Source organism: Falco cherrug, chromosome 4 (genome assembly GCF_023634085.1).
Source record: "Falco cherrug isolate bFalChe1 chromosome 4, bFalChe1.pri, whole genome shotgun sequence".
NCBI classification, from domain to species: Eukaryota; Metazoa; Chordata; class Aves; order Falconiformes; family Falconidae; genus Falco; species Falco cherrug.
The window spans coordinates 29,636,857-29,660,532 of record NC_073700.1 but is presented as its reverse complement, the minus strand read 5'-3'; the positions used below and the strand labels follow the sequence as shown (position 1 = coordinate 29,660,532).

At 41.0% G+C, this 23,676-nt stretch overlaps 1 protein-coding gene across 4 annotated transcripts in view; it reads left to right on the top strand.

Moving 5' to 3' along the window:
• Positions 1-23,676, top strand: part of SDK1 (sidekick cell adhesion molecule 1) — a 412,574-nt gene that overhangs the window by 288,320 nt on the left and 100,578 nt on the right. For all 4 annotated transcript variants that reach the window (XM_055708535.1, XM_055708536.1, XM_055708537.1 and 1 more), the window contains 6 exons: positions 559-706; positions 1,560-1,700; positions 5,224-5,405; positions 13,485-13,600; positions 16,744-16,936; positions 20,187-20,285. In XM_055708535.1, the coding sequence (XP_055564510.1) occupies positions 559-706; positions 1,560-1,700; positions 5,224-5,405; positions 13,485-13,600; positions 16,744-16,936; positions 20,187-20,285 (879 nt within the window). The remainder of the gene's footprint in view (positions 1-558; positions 707-1,559; positions 1,701-5,223; positions 5,406-13,484; positions 13,601-16,743; positions 16,937-20,186; positions 20,286-23,676) is intronic.

Here is a 23,676-nt window from a genome sequence, read left to right as displayed (position 1 = left end):
AAAACAAACAAACAAAAACCCAAACCAAAACAAAAAAAAACCCACCCCACTGCAGACATGTAGAATCTGCAGCAGAAGCTTTCTCAGGTCTTACAGTAAAGGGCTGATTTGGCAGAGAGAGTCACGCTTCTACACCTGCTTGCAAGCTGGGTAGGAAGATATTCCAAACTGCCTGTGAATTTCATTACAGTCCTTCCACCAGAGCCACTCATGGGTGTGGTGGTGTAATGGCCTGCCAAACAGATGGGTTGTGAAATACACAGCCCATCTGTCTTTATCATGCTTGTTTCCTCTTTTATTAAAATGTTAATGAATATAGTTTTTATTTATTATGCCATGACATGTGCAGCATCACTTTCCAGTAGACAAATGTGCAATCTGCATAACCGTGTGGGTTGACAGGAAGGTTTCTTCTGCTGAAAAGAAACTTCTTTCCCGAAGTTCCTCTGAGGAAAACGAGCACAAAGAGCTCTGAGCAGGCAGAGGCATTCTCTCCCTCCTGCAGAGCTTTTAACGAGCATTTCCATCTTTTTTTTCACATGTAAATTGTTCCAACAGATTCTCCCTGGAAGGTTCACCTCTCAAACCTTGACCCAAAGATGACCAGTGTTGCTGTGAGCGGACTGACGCCAGCCCGCACCTACCAGTTCAGGGTTTGTGCGGTTAACCAGGTGGGAAAGGGCCAGTACAGCTCCGAGACCAGCAGGTACCGTAAAAATAAATAGCTGTGTACTAAAGGCACAATAACCTAGAACTACTGGGAGGAAAAAAGCAGCTGATTGATTGTGAATGAATAAAAGAGTGATCTTTTGCACAGTAACGGGGGAATGGAGCAGTAAGCATTGCCCAGATCTCTTCTGTCAGTAATTGGTGATAATGGCAATTAGGTGATGCAGGGTATCAGCACACGATGGGAGAGGTGCCCTCCTATTTCTGGAGTGCCAATTGAGCAGAATCTTGGAAATGTGGTTTTTTTGTTCTTGTGCTAAGCCCCAGCAATGAGCCCGGGCAGGAGTACAGCAGTCACCCAATCATTGCAGTGTCACTTCTGGAATTTACCCAGATGTGACATAGAAGGATGGCTTCATCAAATTTAGTTTCAAATGCATCCCCCCTTCTTCTGTGAACCAAAGCTTGCTGTGAACTTGAATTGCAGAACAGCTGAACTCTAAATGGCTTTTTCAAAATGTAAGAGTTTGATATGAAAAATATTGAAAGAGCTGAAGGAAACAATTTGGAAGGAGTCACAGACACTGGACCTGAGCTCTAACTCATTCAGGCTTGTAATCTTTTTAAGAAGTTGTAGCAGCCTGGGTTTTTCAGGGAGAATAAGGTTACCTCAGCTGTCTGTCTTGTTGCTTGCTTAACTGATTTCCTATTACGTTGATTTGTTGTAACTATTTCATGCATGTCTTCAGCAGCTTGATCAGTGTTATATTTCTTTCTAGTCATCAGACTTTGATAAAAGAAACTGGTTCACATGAAGTGGATACATGAAATAGAAATGTTATCTAGCATTTATTTCAACACCCACCTCCATCGCATTCTTTTGTACTTAGGTTGATGCTACCCGAAGAGCCCCCCAGTGCCCCACCTAAAAACATAGTGGCCAGCGGGCGCACCAATCAGTCTATCATGGTCCAGTGGCAACCTCCTCCCGAGAGTGAACATAATGGAGTTCTTCATGGGTACATCCTAAGGTAAGTAATTTCCTAACCCAGGAGGTCTGGAGATAGAGCCGTGGGTGCATGAGGGAATTCAGGATGGTGTGACTTAAGAGTGTATTAAAACTTGTTTCTAATTCCAGTAAATTATTTACAAATGCTGTGGCTGCCCTGATTTATTACAAGTGAGAAAAAAACTCTGTTCAAGTGGCCACAAGGGTGCAGGCACTTAAATTCTGTCTGTACTAGAGAGTCAGTGAGCTGGGGTCTCTGTTAGCTCCGTTGAGCGGACTAGCTCCCAGACAACATCCATATAGCTTTTTTCCATTTTCAAAGTGAAGCACCAGGTACTTAAAATGTCCACATAGGAAGTTGGTACAGCGCAGCCTATGCATTGCGGATGTATGTTTGCTTATTAAAATCTTAACTTCCTGCTAGAAAGGTTAATTAAATTTATCAAAGACACAACAGGGCTGCTGCACTGTGGAAGAGCAAAAATAGAATCAATAAACTTCAGTTTTGTGCCAAACAAAATGGAGAGAGGGAATGACAGGTCAGATGCTTCATGGCAGACCTTGGCTGAGTTTTGAAAATCAGTCGGGTGAGTAAGATTCTTGCAGCCCCATCCGTATTTATTAATGAGGAACAAATTCAGGTGAATAACTGGGTATCCTGAATTCATCCAGTCTTTCTGTTTACAGGATTTACTCTGTTGGAAAGGGTGTTGCCACATTGGGAGACTTCGCAAAGCATTTCCCTTTCGTAATTTTTTGGGGGACTCAGTTATTCACTCCTACCCAATTCAGCTACAGCTTACTTGCTCACTTGGCATCCTACACATCCTGCAGTGCTAGCAGCCAGCTAGGGCCACACCTTTAGTAAAGGAGGCATTGTCTAAATTAAAGCTTTTGTGGGAAACTCCCAAGCATTGCACCACCACCGACATATTTCCAAGCGATTGTTACAGCCTATTGTAGGCAGGCTGCTGACATTTTTATTACAGTGTCCTCCAGACCTGCTAAAAGATAACTATGCTGCAGTTTAAATGCCAACATCCTGTTCATGCTGTGCTCCTACTTTTGCTGGCATGGATAGAAATGTTTTTGTGATGTTAAGAGTGTTGGTGAGCTCCCAAAATAGTGCTGGAAAGTTCCTTCTCTCTGCAGGCAGAGTCAAAGTCTGTTAATCTCCCTGTCACCTGCACAGAGCCTATTACGGTGGTGAGCCACTTGTGCGAGTGCCTGCAGTTCTGAGAGCTGGACTCAGTTTGAAAGCTGTGCCAGTCACCAGTGACAGGTTGGAAAAGGTGCTTTAACTTCTGTCTGTAGCTAGAATCTTGTCATGAGACTTGGGTACCTATTTGCAGAGGGTACAACTGTTGCTCATACAGTTCTTTCCTTCAAACTGGTCTGCTCAATAATAGGATTAATTCATTAGCTATTCCCAACGCGTCTTACCCAGTGGCAGCGTTATGTCCTTTGAGAAAGCAATCCTGTAGCCTCCTACTTCTGGCAATCTGTTCTGTTTTCTCCATATAGCGTTTTCAATAATGTTTAACTTTAAAATTTTCTACAACATCTATCAGCATAATTGATCCCTGTCCTCGCTGTAACATCTCTTTCCATTTTAATAGAGAGTGATCATATTCATTATGCTCAATTTGTGAATATTTTTGACGTCTACATGCTTTGTCTTGACTACAGAGCAGAGAAACCATTTATTTGACAGGAATTTAAGATTATCATGTAAAAGCACAACTGTCCCAGGTAATAAACCAGGTTGTTCTTCCAAGTCAAATTGTGCAGTCACAGCAATGTGCACTGAAGAAAAGTCTTCCTGCACTGATTTCCCTAGAATTAGGACATAACAAAATGAAACCCACCATGTGTCCCAGAGATCCAGCACTCCAGACATGCAAGATACTAAATTGATGGAACACCTGATCTTTAAAAACAAAGGTGCACTGCACAAGTCATATGGAGTATACATCAAAGTCCATGGTGAGAAAAATCATGAAGACATGACATTTCTGAACTGGCCTTCTTCCTCTGCCCTTTTTCTCGCTGGCAGTATTGCATTTAGAGGACTGCCATGCTAACAGCATTATAGATTAAATCACAGGAGCACTCTGCATCTCATCTGCTAGGTGTGAGACAGAGCATTGCTACACAAAGCATTGACTTTGCCAGGAAGCATACGCCCTTCACAGGAGACAAAAGAAAGGAAAAGTTAGATATTGGATAAAGTAGGAAAAGATCAAGACATTCAATAGACTCAGCTGAGGGCTGATATTTCTTTATTTCCATTTGTACTTCATAAATGGAATCACACTGGTGTAGCATTACAAATATTAAGTATGCCAAAAAGTGGTCAGGCAAGCAGCTCCTCAGCAGAAAAGGGAGGGGGTTGTCAGCGCTTAAGAACTGATCTCTTTATAAGAAGACTTTAGAACAAAATCTATGGCTGAAATACACAAAGTTGTCTAGTCATAGAAATTGCACCAATTTAACTTAGATGAATTTAAAATCTGACTGTAAGATGTCAATGAAATTGTTCTGTGTCAATAAGCTTTTGGCAATTACTGTGAAGCAAAACATGAGTAAGAGTGCATAAAAGCTGTGTGTTGAATAAAAATACAAAAGTTTCCATATTTGTCTTTTTCATGGAATAGTAATGCCTTGTGCCCCTTACTTGGCCTCTGTTTTTCTGTTTTTTTTGTGAATTAGCATATTGTAAGCATCCGTTGTACCATTTTCCTAAAGGAAGGAAAACAAAGAGTATTATTCACATTCACAGATTTGCAAGGCTTGTTTGTTTTCTATAATTTAGTTCTTCCCCCTAGTTTATTGGCCTGAAGAGACACATCAAAGCGGCTCTGTGTTCTGCAATGCAGTTTTTACATGGGAAAATACATTCAGTGCTTCAGCTTCCCACATCTCAGCAGAAAGTTTGTCAGAATATTTCCCACTCACTCATATTTGGTACAGCCCTTCTCCTGGAATTCCAGTGCTTAACCCAACTCTTCAGCCTCAACTATATTCCATCCTTATTTTAATCTGTCTGTGAAGTCAATCCTGGTGGAAGCCAGGGGTGGCAATGCCTGAAACTCTAGAAGGTCAGAGCCCTCTGAGCTCTTCCTTTACAGATTTCAGAGGAGAAGGGGAAAAAAACATTTCTCAAGCTGATTTACAGCAGCACCCTGATAAAAATCACATCTGGGCTATTTTTTCTACTAAATCACAGCTTTTACTAGACAAGCCGTGTTTAAAAAGCTGTAATTTTTCTGCAACCATAAAACAGGATAAAATACCCATTTTGTTTAGCATTGAGCATGTAATCCCAGTAAGATCAGATTATAAATACTATAGCAGTCAAACATGATATGATCTTATCAGGAGTTAGTCTGTTCTTGGTAATTATTTTTCATTTTTCTTTGTATAATTTTTCTGTAAAAGTTTGCATATTGCCTCGTCACAAAGGAAGCTTTTTTGCTAGTCCGGATATTTGCTATAATTGATACCATCTAATTAACTAGCAAATTTTTCTTCCCATATGGTAGGTATCGCCTGGCTGGCCTCCCTGGAGAACACCAGTATAAGAACATCACCAGTGCAGAAATTAACTACTGCTTAGTGAAAGACCTGATCATTTGGACCCAGTATGAGATCCAGGTGGCATCTTACAACGGAGCTGGGCTGGGAGCATTCAGCAGACCTGTGACAGAGTACACTCTACAGGGAGGTGAGCAAATTGGTCCAGTATATCTTTTATAGTGAGTTTACAGCACGGTTTCCGAAGGAGGAGATGCACTCTCTGATAGTCCCTCCTAACACCTTGTAAAATGAGTAGTCATTTCAGCCAAATTTGATAAACAGCTTAGGGTAGGAAACACCTACAAATTTCAAATTCCTCAGCAGAGACAAGACGAGACTCTGCTACTCTCTGCTGTAGAAAAAGCTGTGAGTGGATTCAAAAATTATCTATTTTTGTTGACCCTCATGATGACACGTTACCACACTTGCAGGTCAGAGTCAGCCACAGCATAAGTAATAAATAAAAATGCTGAAGAGAGCTGTGGTTCCATGGGATGGATTTATAGGACGTGTGACAGGCAGGGGCTGAGGTTACTCTGCCAGGAGATTCAGAGAATATGGCAGGGAATTGGGTTTACTGTGGTCAAGATGTGCAGTACGCCGCCTGGGCGATATAGGAGACAAAAGCTGAGTAAACCAGCTGCATTGGTTCTGATAATCACAGAAATAGTGTGGAATAAATTGCAAGGAAACTGCAGGGAGAGAAGCACAGCCTGTGGAGAAAGAGTGTTTTGTAGCATTTCAGGAATGGTGCAGACATTTGCAAAGAGGAAGATAAAACGATCTTTAAAGCCCTGATTTTTATGCTACAGCTCCTCCACACCTTTCTGGTAAGTGCTTTAAGAAGAGTATAAATTACACCAACAAAAGGATATGTAATTACTTTTTACAACCGGTGTAAAGCATGTTTACACCTCTAGATTGGTATAAAAATCCGTAGGATAATTAAGTACCAGGCCCTTAAAGCTTTCGTATATTCCCATAATTGCAGGGTTGTGCTGCATTCTGAGCACTGGACAGTACATGGTCTCTACTTTATCGCTCATAAAACAATTAAACTATTTTAAAAACTTGCAGATTTACAGCACATCAGTTAATTTAAAATTAGTGACGAATATGTAGTTGTTTGTTAATTGTTACCACGAGTATGTTACAGCATGATTAGATACAGTTTGAGGTGTTGGGAGATCTTTAAAAAAAGGTTATTTGTATGCAGCACTAATTAATCACAACAATTAAAGAAGAAAGCTAACTATATTTTGTCTTAGGGCATTTAAAGTCTCAGAGTTTAGAGGAGTCTAGACACACTCAACCTCTTTCTAGAAGTATTTATAGCAGACCTTGAAAATGTTTTTTGGTCTTCTCGCAGCCAGGATTAATGTTTTGTATCCCACTAAAGACCAGATCTCTGCTGAGAATTGGATTGCACACAGAATTTGAATCTCTTTTGTGAATATACTTGTAATTCATTACTTTGTTTATTTGCACATTTTAAGCTATCATAGCACCTTAACCTTTCATCTATTAAGACTCCGGTTTGGACTTCACGCTTTTTTTCTTAAATCCTGCAGTTGACTCTAATTTCCCTTGATATTATGTGCTGTTATTATCATCCTTTATTGATTGGCTGTCTGTTATCATTTATAAGGATATAAATCCTCTGTTATAAATTAAGTGTAGTCAGTCCTGTGTTCATATTAATCAGTAAGAGTGTTTAGACTGCAGGATAACTTGCAATGCCCTGCGTGTCTTTATGTAGTTCCCTAAATGCTCAATGGTGGGTAGACGCAGAAGAAAACCTGGATATTTCTTATTTATTTTGTATCAGTATTTAATAATAGTTCTAAAGAACTACTTCATGGGTGCTTCCATCTCCTAATGAATCCCTTGCTGGGTTTCTGTGCAAATCACCAAATGCATACAGTGTTCTACAAAGGGTTTGAAGCCTTTTACATTTTGAGTTGAAAAGGGAGCCTGGCTGGTATCAGTAGCATTTGAAACTGGATTAATACCAAGTCTCCATATGTAACGCACTACCATCCAAAACCCCACTCCTTTATCTTTCTTGTAGCTGGGAAATGACAAGGAAAAGCCAGTGGCTGTTTCTTGCTCCAGAATGTCCTTCCTAAACCAAACCAGCAGGAGGAAGGAAAAGCCTTGTGTAAAACTGCCTTGTAAATCATATTCTGATTTTAATACGAGTGGAGATAAATGTCAAAGACACACATTCCCATCCATCCCCCTCTCCTACTACCACCACCACCGTCTCTGTTCTGACATGCATTAAATGATGTGAGCTATGCTGGCAAGAACCTGTCTGTCTGCAGATAAAAAATACCTGAAACACCTCATATTAATCAAGTGTGCTATGCAGTCAGAGCCTGGGAGGAGATGAACACTGGGAGCAGATCAACCCATTGGCAGGAGCAGATCAGCACATTGGCATCTTTGTCATAGAGGATATTGACTGGCCATATAAGCTGTGGATTTATACCAGAACCTAGTCTATTAATCCCTCATTAGTCCTCTGGCATTGCTTTAGCCACTGATAACTAATCAGCTACTCAAAGCTCTTAGAAAATCATCAACTTCTAGAATATAGCCAAACTCAGAAGATGCCGAAACATCTAACCTTGCAGAGAAAGTGGCACATAATGTCAATGAGATAAAATGTCAGAAAGACTTACTGGCAAAGCACTGAACATCCTAGCGCTAGGGTCAGACAGTTTGACTGTCTCTAAATCTTGAAAGTCTTTTCAGAGTGATATTCAGCCTAATCCTTTGATGCTCTGTATATATAGGTCTTTCTTCCTCAGAGTTTCTCCAGCTGTTCCTTACTTTGATGTTACTTTTTGCAGGGATTTGTGTCAGCCTTCTGCATAGGGCAATTCTTCCTTATTTAAACAGTGTCCTGCAGGACTTTCCATTGCCATATGAAAAATCAAAGTTTCCCAATACCTTTTCATATAAGAATAGGTATTGGGAGATTTGTGAGATGTATAAATACCTTTCTGGATGGTGGTGGTGATGTCTCTGCTCTGTACTGTTGGACACATTTACCTTTTTCTGCAGGCTGATTTGAGAAAGCAGAAGCTTCCATCCATTGCTTTGGGTCTGTCCCTTTTATCTCAGCAGCATGAATACTGCTGAACTGCTTTCTTGGAAGAACTCCCACCACTCCTTAGATTTGGGCGAGATTTATAAGTAGAGATGTAGCTTTCATTAGGCGCTTTGCATTGACATTAACCCACTTCTGTTTCTGCTTGAAGTGTTATGTCTTTCTTTTGATGCGTATCCCCAAAGCCAGTCTTGTGGCCCAAATGGGTCTCAACACGTAGTTTTGATATTATTTTCCCTTCTGTGCTGTGCATGGACACATTGAAAGGCAGGAAAGTCTTAGCAAAAGGCCCTTCCTGAATAAAAGAGTGGGACAGTCACCAGCCTACTGAGTCTTGACGGTGTGGAGAGAAGGCTAAGAGCAAGACGTGTCTGTTCAGTGAGGTCCAAAGTCGTGTCTTCCTCAGGCAGTAGGAGGTGAATCAGGGAAATGTGGAAGACTGAGACAGAAGAGCTAAAGAAAACCTAATTGAAAGCTTCCTACTTTATGTAGGGAATAATCTTTAAAAAAAGAGTATCTGAATAAGGACTGTCCTCTGCAACCATTCAATTTTATCGCAGTGAAAAGAGGTGTCCCTTGGGTGTCCCCTAGGTGTCCCCTAGGTTTCCCTTGGCTTTCCCTTAGGCTTTCTTGGCAAAAAACATCTCAAAGATCCTGGTTGGCATCCTGTGGAGCACCTACCTACAGCCGTGGGGCATCCGTGACCTCCTGGGTCCCAGCTGCTCCTGTGCAGAAGCAGGGTGGAGTTGTGGTGGCTGACTTGTGGATTGGTTTTACCACTGTTAGGTGTCATTTCCCATCTACTGCCTTTTTTGTAAATGATTTCACAAAGGTGGGGAAATCAGCAGTTGTCTCGGTGAGGCCCCTGGCCCCCTGCTCTCAACAGAGAAGTAAAATCTTGTTCTTGGAAGAGGCATAGAAGGAAGTAAAAAGGCATTTCCCAGCTGCCAGCAGCAAACCTCACCCATTAGTGCCAACTCCTGCACGACTGAATTTCAGACACCAGCACACATACAAGTGCAGAGAGCAGGTTTTCTGTGCCCCTGCCGCAGTCTGTAGCCCAGTGGAGGGTGTCAGCGGGGGGAGCAGGGGAATGGGCTCCACAGGAGGGCTGGTGCCCCTGCGACAGGACCCTGCCCAGCTCCCACCGGGATGGGCGCTCAGCATGGCCGGTCAGCACGTTACAGGAGCAGCCAAATGTTCACACACAGGAGATCCCGCAGCTCCCCAAACCTGCCTTATTGAGGCACGGGATCTTTGTAGGAGTAGGAGACTTTTCTACATGCCTCAGTTGAAGGTCTATATTTAAGACCAGTAAATCTGGCTGTCAGAATCTCTGCAGGATTTACATGCTATTTGCACATAGCTAGAGACAGAATAATTACATGTACACATGCTTAACCTTAATGCCTTCTCCTCTCTCAATTATCTCGTCAGTGAAACCCTTTTAATGGCTTTTAGCTAGAGTGCTACCATGACCTTTTCTGCTTGGAATGCTGTGCGTTAACTTGCCGTCCTGGGGGCTGAGTTCTTAACGGATTTCCAACCACGTGAACTTTATTGGGAAGAAAGTAGCAGCTGGTTTTGTCTGACCATTTTGATCTGCGATTCCGAGATGCCTTCCAGATGGGTCTGTGCTATGAGATGGTTTAGGAATACTTGCAAATATGATGAAGTATGGATTTAAAAGCTGAGATTGTAAATACTTGGGGATTACTCTTGGAACGCCTGTTTGACACTGGTAGCTTCTGTAGTGCTTGATAACAAGAAACTTGTAGGAAGAAGATGGATACGTACCACTGAATTAGAAAAAAAACCTTTATGTGGTTAGTCTCAGTTTCAGTAAGTTACTACTCAAGATCGTGGAAAAGTATTTGAGTTTGACGTGACCAGAAGGTCAATTCTGATTTAGCTTCTGTCAAACTTCTTTTCTTTTTTAAATGCAAAACTGTCCAGATACCCAAGAAAGTCTTTAATATCAGGACATAAAAGGAGAACTTCATACTGGCACTTTGAAGTAAATTTGAGATTGTAATGCCAGTATTTTACAGATTAAAAATATAAAAATGTATTATGTTATGTCTTCTGCAGTATAATTAAGCTTATGCTTATCAGATGGATCATGTTCTTTCCATCTTTTAAATGCATTCATTGAGATGCAGATGTTGATTTTTCAATAAAGATGTCCAAAGAGGAATTGTAATATAAATCCTGATTTCCAATACTGAAGGTTTTATGTTTTCTCTTCATTATTTTTACCATTTTTCTTCTTGTAGCAGGTACTTTTTGTGCTATGATCATTTATTCTTGTTTCAGGATATTATCTCCTAATGTAAGAAAAATATTTCCCTTTTAAAATAAATAATGCATTTGGCTATCCACATTTCTAAAACTGTAGGAAACCTATCCTCAAGTGTTTGCCTGAGCTTTTTTGAGGACCGTAAGGACTGCAAATGAAAACTTGGAGCTTGCTGATGCAGGTTTTTTCCTCTCTTAACAAATTTTACAATATTTTGAGTTATAAGACTAATCAGACCCTTAGAATAAAATCATTGTGATAATGAAATCACTGGAAATTGGCTATTTGTTGTAGAGCCATCCGTTGAATCCTTCACTAAAGAATGCCCAAAGAAATGAAGCAGCAATGCACATGCTCATCTATGTTTCAGGAAAATCATAAAGGCAGCGGGGAGTGGTTGCACTGTTCTCTCTCAGGTCACCTCTGTGGGTTTCTTACACCCTGGGAAAACCAGACTGTTCCTACCACTGCCAAAGTTCTGCATTTCTTCAAGCGTGGCTGTCAGTGGGCAGCGTATGTGTTACGTACAGATTTTCTGTACAACAGAGTTACAAAATCAGCCTGGCACACATAAATACAGTTGTAATGTAGCAGTTCAACAGAAGGAAGAAGAATGAGTGCAGAGGATGATGCCCAGCTGATTGAGCCTCCTGACAGGAGACTGATCGATCAGTGGTGTCCAGGTGACTTTCTGATAACGAACTAACTTGAAGGCTTCTGATACCGTTTTCTTCTGCAGTGACAGATCTCTGACAGTTACAATATCTGAATATGCAAATATGCAGGAAAGCAAGAATTTTGATTTTTGAAAAAATCTTAATCACATTAACCATTAATTACACAAAGTATTTCACACAAAAGCAAACTGAAAAATGTCATGGTTCTCATAATAAACAGTTTAATCAAAGAACATGAATAAGAAAAAATACATTTAGTAGGGGACTGTAGCCAAAGCACCTCATTATGACTGTAGAGTGACTTTAATATTTATGACTGTATATCAGGATGATTTGGTGAATCTCTTAACTACGAAAACTTTATGATGTCTACAGGTCATTAAGATAATATTATAACCTTCCAAAAGCATACAGGGAGTTATGATACATGGCAGGAAGTAGGACCCAGATTCTAATGAAGATTTAGAGTAGTATCGGATAAATTCTGGTTTTAGAACTCAATAATTATGCATAGTTCATAAATTGTGCCATCAGGTTTTAAATTAGGGCAAGAAAATGCTGAATAACATGCAGTTTCTGAGATTAAATAAAATGTGCAGAGCTGAATTTTCAAGGCATTGTATAGTCATCAGGGAGTTTTAATGACAGGGCATGAAAGTGGATGTTCTTGTCATTTCAAAGCTGACATCTTTGAGGGTTTCTCCAGTTTTCTCTGTTGATATTTCTAGGATGTCTCTGATAAGCGTATGCTGTCCTAGCTCTGTTGGCTGCAGTCTTACTATAGCTTGTACACCAGTTAAGAATAATGCCTTTTTACGTCTCTTTCAAACAAATGTTGCTTTCAGTAAAAAAAGAGGCATTTTTACATTTTTGCACATGTCTTGATTTCTTCTCCATACAAAGACTCATCTTCCGAAAGTACTTTGTAGCTTTAAAAGTTCATGGCCTGTTTTTGAAAAGCATGGAGCAAACCATTTTCTCACTGGGAATTGTGGACACTTTTTGGGAGCATAGGTCATTGGGCTTTGGAAGAAATTCTCCCTTGGAAGCAGAAGGAACAAAGCTTTCCAGGCTTCAAAACTACTTGTGGACAGTTCCTCTTTTGTAGAATACAAATGCACAGGACTGTCAATAGTAATATTTTTTAAGCTTTATTAAACTTTTTTTATAGGACTCAAAGTGTATTGGTCCATTTTTTAATACTCAAATAGCAGTTTTCTTCTTAAACTTCCTATAAGCTTGGTAATTTCAGAAAAATAGATCTGTCTATTAGTGTTCTTTCCTCTGAGAACTGTAGAAATGGCACCCTAAAGCAAGAAGTTGAAGAAATTGCCTGGAAGGTGTTTAAAGAGACATTATATTAAATGGCAAAGTACTTAGGTGTTATTTTTTGTTGTTTGAAGGCAGTATGCCTTTATGTGCTATGCTTTCTTTTGTATTGAGAAAACATCTGTCTAATTAAATACTTGGCATAAAATGCTTATGCAACTTTTAGTTGATTAGAGGGTGCACTGGCTCAAAATATATATAATCAATTCAATATACATGAATGAATATCATATCAAGATGAAACGAGTACGTCTCCAATTCCCAAGAAAAATCTTTACTGCATGTGTTATGACTGATCCTAATTCTTTAAGCAGCAGTAAATAATAAACAGATGCTCTTGCCAGATTATAATTCACAATTAGAACTTTAATTGTGCGGACTCCATGTTTGCTTGGTCTGATCTGGGGAATTGAGCGGTATTAAAAGACTGAAGAAATTTCTCTCTGAAACTGTTCGTTCTCTGTGCAGTCATGGATAATTGAATGAGATGTGTTCACCTATCATTACCTAGCTTCTGTCTCAAGTCTTTGAGAAACTCATCTGTGGAATAATAAGCTGCAGAAATCATTTCATCCCCTCCCCTTGAAAGAATCTCCAATACAGAATGAGAAATTAACCCAATTACCCTTCTTTCCAAATCATTGCTGGTTGCTCTTTCGCAAGAAGTGCATCCTTCTCTCGACGTTGTTATTACAACATGAGTAAGTGGCAGTCAGTGGGTTCTGAGTTCATCTTTGTCTTCTGTCTCCTCATCCCTCCTCTGCTCTGTTTTATCCCGTTTCCCTCTCTGTTGATCGAGAGCAGTGCCTACAGCTCCGCCGCAGAACGTGCAAGTCGAAGCCGTGAACTCCACAACCATCCAGTTCCTCTGGAACCCTCCACCCCAGCAGTTCATCAACGGTATCAACCAAGGATACAAGGTAAATAGAAACTAGATTTCTGTAACTTCAAGTAACATTTGCCTTAACAGTCCTGGTATATAACAGTTAGGATGATATATAACAGTTAAAAGTTGAATCTAATAACCTCTGGATTTCCAAAGTGACACTAGATTTCCAGTGTGTATATGTCTATATGCTTACGCAAGTAAAACGAAAAGAGAAGTGAGCAGCTGTTGCTCCTAGCACTTGCAATTTTTATAAGTTCTGAAAAGGGGATATGTCGTAGGCTAGAAGTCCTAATACCTCTGTCATTTACCTGGAGAATTTCCAAAGCCAAAAAGCAGTTCAGCATCAAAGAGTTTGGGAAGTCTGCACAGGTCGTTATGTTGTGCTGCTGAAAATCTACCTTGAGATTTCTTTTTACCCTAATGCAAAATTCCCATTCATTTCATTAGGAACCAAGGCATCCCACTAAATGTTTCTCTTAACTTCCCCACTGTGATGATTTGGGAGATTTAAGAAATGTAAAATGTATTAATTATGCTTGATGACATGGAGGTAGCGTGGTAAGCCCCTGTTGATGGGACAACTGGCAATACCTATTACAGTACGCAGAGTAAAGAGTGCTTAACAGAGCACTTGTTGGTACTTTGACCAGTGGAGTGTATGCTAAGGAGGTAGCTGGAGTGGTTTATTTCTGTCTCTCAGGAAGGACTGCTTAATAGAAACTCCTCAAAAGGTTCGGCAGTAGGGGCATAATGAACGAAGGGTTTAAAAGCATTCACAGAAAGAACGAAGGGAAATCTCTCAGTAATCACAGGGCAGGGGAGGGGAAGGCAGGTGTGTTTCACAAGCAGGGAGGAAGAAGGGCGATGTAGGTGTTGGGTGAAGGAACATGGAGTGGGCTGAGAAGGATGTGGAGTTCAGAAGACAAGCAGTGTATTGCAGGATTGTAGGTGGGTGTAAGAAGCTTGAGAAGACTTGATCCTTCTCTAAGAATGTCTCAAAGCGATGAAGAAGCTAAGACAAAGTTACGCATGGGAGTTCTAGTGGGTTTGCCCAGATCTATATGTTTCTCATGAAGAACAGCGGTGGTTTCAGAATCCCACTGCTGAAGTATTATATGCGTGTAGCTGTGTATGACTGTTTTCCCCAGAGACAGAACCAGCTCTCAAAAGTAGGTGACTGACAGGGCTGCAGGGGTGGGCGTGTGTAGAGATAAATACACACACACACAAGCACGCCCGCACGCATGCCTGCCTGCCTGCACGCATACACACATGCGCGCGCACACACACACTCTCTCTCTCCTTGGCTTCTGTTCAGACTCCGGAGAATAAAAGCACTTTTTGGGCTCAGTGGACTGCAGTGCACTATAATTTTCTGGTGCAAGTCCAAGCTTGGTGAGCTCAGTCAGATTTTCAAAAGCCATAGTTTAGATTTTTATTCTTTGTTTTACTGAAACAGAGTTTCTGTTTAAAGATTCTTTGTCTCATTGCATAAGCTACCTCTAATGTTTCGGTTTCTTTAGTGGTGGTATAAAATAACTAAAATTGTAATTTGTATCTGTCAGTGGTCAGTAAAAACTTTTGAAATTATCAACATTTCTCTTTGGGTTTCTTTGCAGTAGATTGCAACAGCTTTATCATTCCAGTTTCTCATAGGGATTGTGAATTGCAGTACAAAGACTGTGTGAAAACATTTCTGTCAGTTACTGTTATAGCATATGTTTTGTGTATGATTTATAAATTACTAGTAGTCAAAGCTAGGCTTTTGGGTTTTTAAGAACTAAATCCATTTTTCCCTTTGACAGAATTGTTCACCTGCATTTCCTGAAGAACATGCAATGAAATGTACTCAAAAAAGAGAAGTTTAGTCCTCCAAAGTTATAAATGCCAATTGTAATCCACAAAGGTGATTTAGAAAAGAAATTTAAACTTACTATCCCATCAACCATTTTCCATTTTATCTTTTCTTTGAAATTTATTTGCATTTCAAGAAGTCGTAAAGTGCACCTTTTCAAATATGAAATATTCCTAACAAAATTATTCCTTATAGTCCTCGAACTGTGCTTTCTGATTATCAGAAACTATAGACATTGGCTAAGTGTGTCAAATATGGCTCATTAATTTCAAGCATCTATCCATGTTTATGAGCCTGAAATCAATAAGAGTTGCACGATTTACACAGATACTGAGTAAGGCTTAGAATTTTAACAAGCTGATATAAGCCACATGATAAGGATTTCTGGATAAAATAAAAATTTCATATGCACTTTAAAGCCTTAGACTCCTAAGCTGTTAAGGTGATTTCAAAAATTGTTTTAAAATTTCAAAGTCATTTACCAAAAAATGAATTTTTTAAGTCCTCATTTAGGTACCTACACGTAAGATATCCCACTCTGAAAAATATTGATCACCCAGAAGATCTGCTAGCGATGAATGAAACCTGGAAGAACTGAGCACATCTGACAAGCGTGCTATTTTAAATGCAGGAAAATGTATTTGGGAGTCTAACCCCTGTAACCGAGGGGTTGAAAATTGTAGTAATCACCAACCATTTTCTATTCTTTCTGTAGTTCCAGAACTGCTTGAATCATTCTGTGCAGGTATCCCAAGGCACTGACCGCATCGGTGCTCCCAGCCTGCCAGGCAAGGCTGGTCAGCGGGATGCTGAGGGCGCTGTAGGAGGGGAGGGAAGATCTGTGTATGTGTGTGTGAGCCAGCCAGCCTCCCCAGCCGGCAGGATCTTTAAAGGACCCCCAAAATAAGATAAAGCGTGTGTATCATAGAGTAGAACTGAAAATTCTTTTCCTCCTTCAGCTTCCTTTCAGCAGCAGAGACCATCCAGCCTAGTCAGAGCAGCTCAAAGAGAGACAAAAGGCTCATGTCATACAAATAATAATTTGCAATAATTTTGGCATTGAGACAATGAGACGTGGAGAATTGCAGTACCTCCATGGTATCAGTATATCCCCCATCACTAGTGAGTATTACACACATCCCTCCAGTTATCGTAGTAACAGTGTTATATCCATCTGTTCAGCATCAAAGCTGACAGTAGTTTAACAGCATTGCTTGGTTTTTTACAATCAGATTAAGATGGTTTTGGCAGCCAAGCATACTCTGATTCCAAATAGACGCAACTTCTAATGAGAGCTCATCCAGGTTTAAATTTTCTAGCTTCTAGCATGGACAGCGGATGCTCCAGAGACTGTGACTGTGGTCACCATTGCTCCAGACTTCCATGGCGTTCATAGTGGCTGCATCACCAACCTGAAGAAATATACTACTTACTATACATCAGTTCTGTGTTTCACCACGCCTGGCGATGGACCACGAAGCACACCCCAGCTCCTGCGGACCCTTGAAGACAGTGAGTAGTCAGCACTGGTAGAGAGCCTTAGTGCTCAGATTTTGTTTTGTTGGATATAAAAGCCAGCATTTTCAAATCCGGATCCTTTAAATCTGACCGCAGCTTCACAATCAGTTTGCAATCTCTTGTCAACTTACTTTGCGTCAGGTGACCTCAGCCAGTTGTCCACATGTGTTCTTTTAGCCTGTGGCTAATGAATGATGTTTGATATTTTTTTCATCATGGAGTAAACCTGGATGAGTATTTTTTACATTGGTCAGAAGCTGAAAGCTCTGTAGTCTGGTTCAGCTAACACACGACAGGTGTGTATGTCTGTGAACCCTTATGCTCTTCAGTCCATGTTCAGGCATCCAAATAAATGTGAATTGATCTTCCTAGGAACTTGAGCATGGGAACTTCCTATGGAGGCCTATGATTGATTTACAATTGTTTCCTTCTGTTATTCAATATATTGATAATGTCTGTATCTGTATTATATTGCAAGTGTTTGTATAAATGAACCAGGAACATAACGATGCAGTAACTTTTATTCTCTAAAACTGGAGTCAGGATGAAGTAAAATGAACTGGATATTTAACATAAAAATTAGTTCCTGCATCAGAAAATGCTTGGAAGTGTTTGCTCAAGACATGGTTGGGACTAACAAATCCAGTGCATGTCTGGTGCAGGTAAACAACTGTATTGCAGTGGCCCTGGCAGCTGGCTGTGTGTCTGTGGTGATCTTGGCTCTGGCCAGCACTTCAGCATCTTCCTGCCATGAGACATCATAAACATTGCTGCACATCTACAGATCCAAATCAGAATAAAAAAATGTCTAATTTATCCATTAAGGTATTGTTTTTAGGAATACTACTTTGCCTTACTAGGAATCTTTTAGGTTAGTCAGTGTTCCTGTAAAGAAAAATCTGATTGTCGTTAACATTCACAGAAGCAAGGCTCAAAGAGCTAATCCAATTTTTCATGAGATACTCTTGAAAGAACTTGAAGAAAATGAAATGGTTTCCCATGGATTTTCCTTTCGTGGTTAGCATCCTCCATGTGCTAGACCTGTGCCCCAAGAGCAGATAGCAGACTTAAAACCCTTCCTGTCAGAAGATCACTGAGAGCATTTAACTACCAGAAAACTATGTGGACTAGTATGACCTCATACTTGTTTATTGGGGGTTAAAAGCAAAAGGTGTGGAGGAAAGAGAAACGTGCTTTACGTTCCTGTGTGTAGCATTAACTTTTTTGCCTGTTTTCCAAAGGAAATGAAGCTTTTGGCAATGATGGTTTGTAAATGTACTCACCTGTCTATCTTGGGTCCATCTGTCTCTCTCCCCCCATGACATTTGAACCCTGTGGCTAATTCCAGTGAGAACAGAAGAGTAAAGAAACCAAAGATATGAGAATCTTAAGATTTCACAAAAATTAACTGGCTGGGAAGAAGGAAGAGACCATTAATATTTCTGCTGAAGGAAAGGTTGCAAAAATGAGCTTTAAAGATTTTGCACAAAGTGGGAAAAAGGGCACAGTCAAGACATGGAAAGTATCTCAGGGAAGTGTTGGGATCATGTGCCATTTTAAACAGAAGAAAATTCCATCATGAAACGTAAAACAAGAAAAAGCCAGACTTTTATTTTGTAAAACATTTAAAACATTTCTTGGTGTATGCAACTGTATGTTGTAAGGGGCCTCAGCAGCAGAGATGAGCAGGATTTTTTCCCTTTTTTTTTTTTTTTCAATCCTTCAGAGTTGCTTTCTTCGGTTTTCATGGTGACTGAGAAGTTAAGTGCAGGATGGTATAATGCACCTTTGTGGAGAACTCATTGAATCTAAGTTGCTTCAGGATTTATGTGGTGGGAAAAAAGGTTCGAAAGGACTGTCATTCATGTTCTCAGGTGATAATTTTCTGTCTGTATAGCAAAGTTAGTCAATCCTTTAGGAAAAAAAATAGTGCAAACAGATCTGTTTGCTGATGAACTGTAGGTCAAATAAAGTCTGACATGCAGTCAGAAGCATTGTGCCCTGGCTTGGAGTAACCTGCACCTGGTTTTCATTATGATGTTAAAATTGGACTGTGACTGCAGGAGCTAATTGGAGTAAAGCTCTGCGAGTGTACGGTCTGCACTTCTGCAGACACGTGGTCCCAAACAGTCATCATTTCTGTGCTCTCGTTGGGTATTCCTGAGATCACTGCCGGATCAGCGTTCTCTCTGTAATGCTTTGACTACTAGATATTGCAGAATGGATTTGGAAATTTTCCTCACTAGGATTGCAGAATTGCAAATGTGGTTGTAGCTGACCTACTGGCAGGCTTTGGGGTTTTTTTATCATAGCTGGAGGGGAAGGAGAAACTGGACTACATTGAAGAGGAAACAAAATACGAAATTGCAAACGAGAAATTGCCAACTGATGTCAGTGGAGCTGGAGGATACTCGGGCAGGGATCCAATGACAGAAGCACAGTGAATATAAAGTGAACAAAACCTCCTTTTTCCAGTACATCGATTGAAGAAAGAACAGCAGTTGGATCAAAAATCAGTCAGGATGTCTTCCTTGAAGATCAAAATTGAGGGAGGATGGCATATTCTTGACAGTCATTCCATTTTATGTTCTTTCATTGCACACTAGGGAGCTGAAATTTTTAAGAGCGCTTGAGCTACATCATAAAAATCCTTTAAAAAGTTTCACACACTTGTATTCATTTTACAGAAGACAGTTGCCATTATGTTGGACGTTTTTAGAGTTGTTTCGAGAGACTCTATCCAAGCAGTGGGTCGGTGACTCTGTCCTTGCTCTGACCTTGCATAGGCAAAAGTTTCTTTCTAGCTGTGGGGGTGCTGGTGGTGGTGCTGCAGACCCAAGGCCAGGTAAGCACACACAGCAGCGCAGGTAAATGCTGCACGCTGTTGTTGAGGGAAAACAGCAACGCGATTGCTTCCAGGATTGCCAGCTTGATTGTTCTAATTAGGTTAGATCAAGAAGAGAGGCAGAGAACAAGTTGTGTGCGAGTCTCCTGCTGCCGCTCTCTTTAGTTCTCTGCACAGTTAGGGTGATGACTGGATAAAATAATTTATGTGATGCTAGCCAGAGTGCTTCTGAACACCTTGCGTTTTCCCCTCTCCCCTGCAGCTCTCACTGAAGTTTCCAGCAGGCTTCCCTTGGCCCCAGCTCAGTGTTTTATTTCTTCAGCCCTCACCTTGCCACATGAATCAGATCAAAAGTAAGTGGGGTTCTCCTGTTAACAGATTTCCTTTTCTGATTGCCAGAGCCAGGAGCGGTGGGACACCTGAGCTTCACTGAGATTCTGGACACGTCTCTCAAGGTCAGCTGGCAAGAACCTGTAGAGAAAAATGGCATCCTTACAGGCAAGTATCAGCTGCTCTCTCTCTTTTTTTTTTTTTTTTTTTAGGAATGTGTGTGGGGTGGAATGTATCATTGCAGTGAAAAAATGTTTGTGTAATATTGCATTTAGGGAGTACTGGCTACTGTGAGCACTGGTTTCCTGGTACCTCTTTTGGGTAATTGAAATGTCAGTTAAGGCACCTTATAGAAAGTATGGGTCCAGGTACTGGCAGCTCATGGTTGTGGTCACTGAAAAGGCAGTCTGTATTAGAAATCAGCTCCCCATGGTGGTTCTGGTCTTATTAAATCTTCTGTGACCTCCACCTGTGTTACTAAATTTCTGAAACTTTGTGAGACAGTGTTTGGCCTTTGCCCCAAAGGTGGGGGGTTCCTACATGAAGTTTACAGCTGCAAAATCTGAATTGGCATTGCTAAGATTTGCAATCAAGACCGAGTCTGAAATCAGCATTATCTGTCATCTGTGATCAAATGATCTGGCTGTGGACCTTGTGACAGAATTTGCATGGCATTACTTTATTTTGTAGAAACTGTCACAAGGGTTCAGAATTGTCTTGCTTCTCTTTGATGAGCTTGCCATTTGACAAGCTGTTTATCTATTTACTGTACGCTAGTGTAGATACAACATCAGCAACCTCATTATTTTTCATAAAGGAAGCTCTAAATAGTTGAGTAAAACTCTAGTTCTTATCAACAGAGGCAATATTGTTTTCAGATGGGAAGCTATTGCAGCTGGACAGGATGGACATTCCATTTAACAAAGGCTTTCAAGGTTCTGAAGTACAAGAAAGCTCCCAAATCTTAAATTACTAGAGCTAGAAATCATAGCTGGGAAGGGAGAAGATCATTTCACACATATCAAAATATTTTGTTTTGGGAGCATTGACACTGATATGTTTAATTTTATTTTTTAGAAAAGTGTATTATAACTTGTAAAAACAAAATACATTTTAGGAGTTAAGAAACAATCAGGGCTTCTGGCCCCTGAACATTGAAATGTTATATCAGTCTAATTTCCTGAAACGTTTTAGCTTTGACAGGTCTAATTATTTTGATAGGACTTGCACTTGCCGGTGTTTCCTCTGTATGTCTGTAACGTGCACCATTTGTGCGTGTGTCTTCTGTGCTGCTCATAGTGTATGTGGAGCCCTTATGCAGGTTATCTTATGCCTTTATACCATGGTAACCTTCCTGGAATATGCATTGATTGAAGTAGTTTGAGAACAGAAACTAATGACTTCTGAAAGCAGTATTGATTCAGTGAAGATGTCCAAAGCCTTCAAGCCCAAGTGCTTAAATTTAGGTATCTAAATCCAGGGCTGGCTGGCTAAGTGAGATGGTGCAATACTCATCCTTGTTAAGCACAAGCTGGCAGCACTATACTTAGCGTGGCAGAATTGCTTTGCTAGAGACAAGCTGCTGCCTCCCAGATTGGGTTGAAACCTGGTGGAGCACAGTGATGGACAGTGTTATATTTGGGGCAAACTGTTTCAGAAAGAATTAACTCCAGAAGCTCTGTTGTTCAGAAAGAAATACCCATGTAAGAATGCCCAGCAAAGTTGATAAAGAAAAGTCTTTAAGGATGCAAATTGTGTTTGGGAGAGAATAGCAAAATCGTTCATGCCCCAAGTACCTCAGAGGTTTATAGAGGGCTGCTTGGAGATCTGAGTGCTTAGGGGAGGCAATTATTCATCATTTCTGCTCATTGATATCTTTACTGGGCCTTGTTGTTCCCAGCAGCAGAGCTCGGAGGAGGAAAGCGCGGAGGGTGGCGCCCGGCAGCCAGCCTGCTCTGGGAAATTGCCCATTACTCTTGCTGTAAATCTCAGGATCTTCCTCGTTCTCTCAGTAAACATTGATTTATGAGGACCTGGATGTAGACGGACAGTTTGTGATTGGGTGTACTGCTCTCTTGTAGAGAATTTACTTCCAATCAACAGAAAATTATTTCTGAAACTTCTCTGGCCATTCGGTTCCGTTAGGCAGTGGTTTGTGGGGAGGGCAGTGCCCAGGCATGCGGGAAGGCTCCGCGGACCTTTCCTGTGCTCCCCCTGAAGCCAGAGGGGACACACTCCCAGCCCAGGCTGGCCAGGCTCCCCCGTGACCGTTTCTGGCAGCCATCACATCTGTAAAACAGAGAGCGCGTTTTTACCAACCACATGTCCTAAAGTTCTGCCCATCTGTCACTCATTGTGGCTTTAGTGCTACTTGGGGGTATGGTGGATGCTGTTCCTTTCCTTCAGCGGTTCTTTTTTTCATCTGTTTTTGTTCTGCATGATTACATTCGGCTTTGTGTCTGCTCGGTATGTATGTATGTATGTTCATTTTTTAATATGACTAGAATTTAACTATCCATTCAGGACTGAAATATCCAACAGCAAACTCTGCCTCTTTGCCTTTGCTTCAATTTGCATGTGAGCTCAGGATATTTTTCCGGGTGAATATTTTTTCAGAAAATAGGTACACAGACTATGTGCCTAATGGGTGGGAAAGCTGGGTTTCAACCCTGTGGTTACAAAAGAGAAAATAGAAAATGTTCAAAGAATAATCACCAACATTTGATGTATATCCAAAGCTTATCTAGATGGGGGAGGAGATGCCTCAATCACTTAAGGTTGCCTAGTGTGTGGCAGATGAAACTTTTGGTTGTTTTTAAGTAACAAATGGATAGAGGGAACGTTAAAAGTCCAGTTCCTTCTTCTGGTTATTTATTTCTTCGAGCAACCCATCTTTTTTATTGTGAGGTGATGCCCCCTGATTCCCTTTGCAGGAGCCCACGCAGGGTTCGGAGCAGGTGCAGCCAGCCCATCCGCTGTCCTCAGGCAGGCAGGTGAGCTGCAGCACGGCCCTTGCCCAGCCTCTGCTCCATTCAAGGCTGCACGGGGACGTTCTGCCGGCTGGGGACACGGCTGCCGGTTCTGTGTCCTCTGTTGGGAAGTGGGGAGACCAACAGCTGTACCTTTCACAGACTTCTTCTCCTTCTTCTGCATTGCCCTGTCTGGAGCAAGCAGCACCGTGGCTTTTGAAAGAAAGGGGTGTTTGTGATAGTCGTTCTGTTTGGAGCTTTCACACCTTTTCACTGAGCATCTGATAGAGGGGACAGTCACCCTCCATCTCTCTGTTCGCCCTTTATTGATAAAGGCAATACAGTCCTGAAATTTTGTCAAAACCTTCATACAGATGATAATCTTGTCTGTGATACATAAAGTCTGATCACTGGTAAATGATGCCTTCCCAGAGCACATCAGAACGTCACGGTGTCTCTGAGAGATTGGTGAATTACTGACTTACTTAATTCCCATTCAGATACTCACTTGGAACTGGTTCCAGATGAACACTGAGGAGTTTTTCCCCTTCCCCTAGGTAGTTCATAGTCAGACAAGTGGTTGCAGTGTA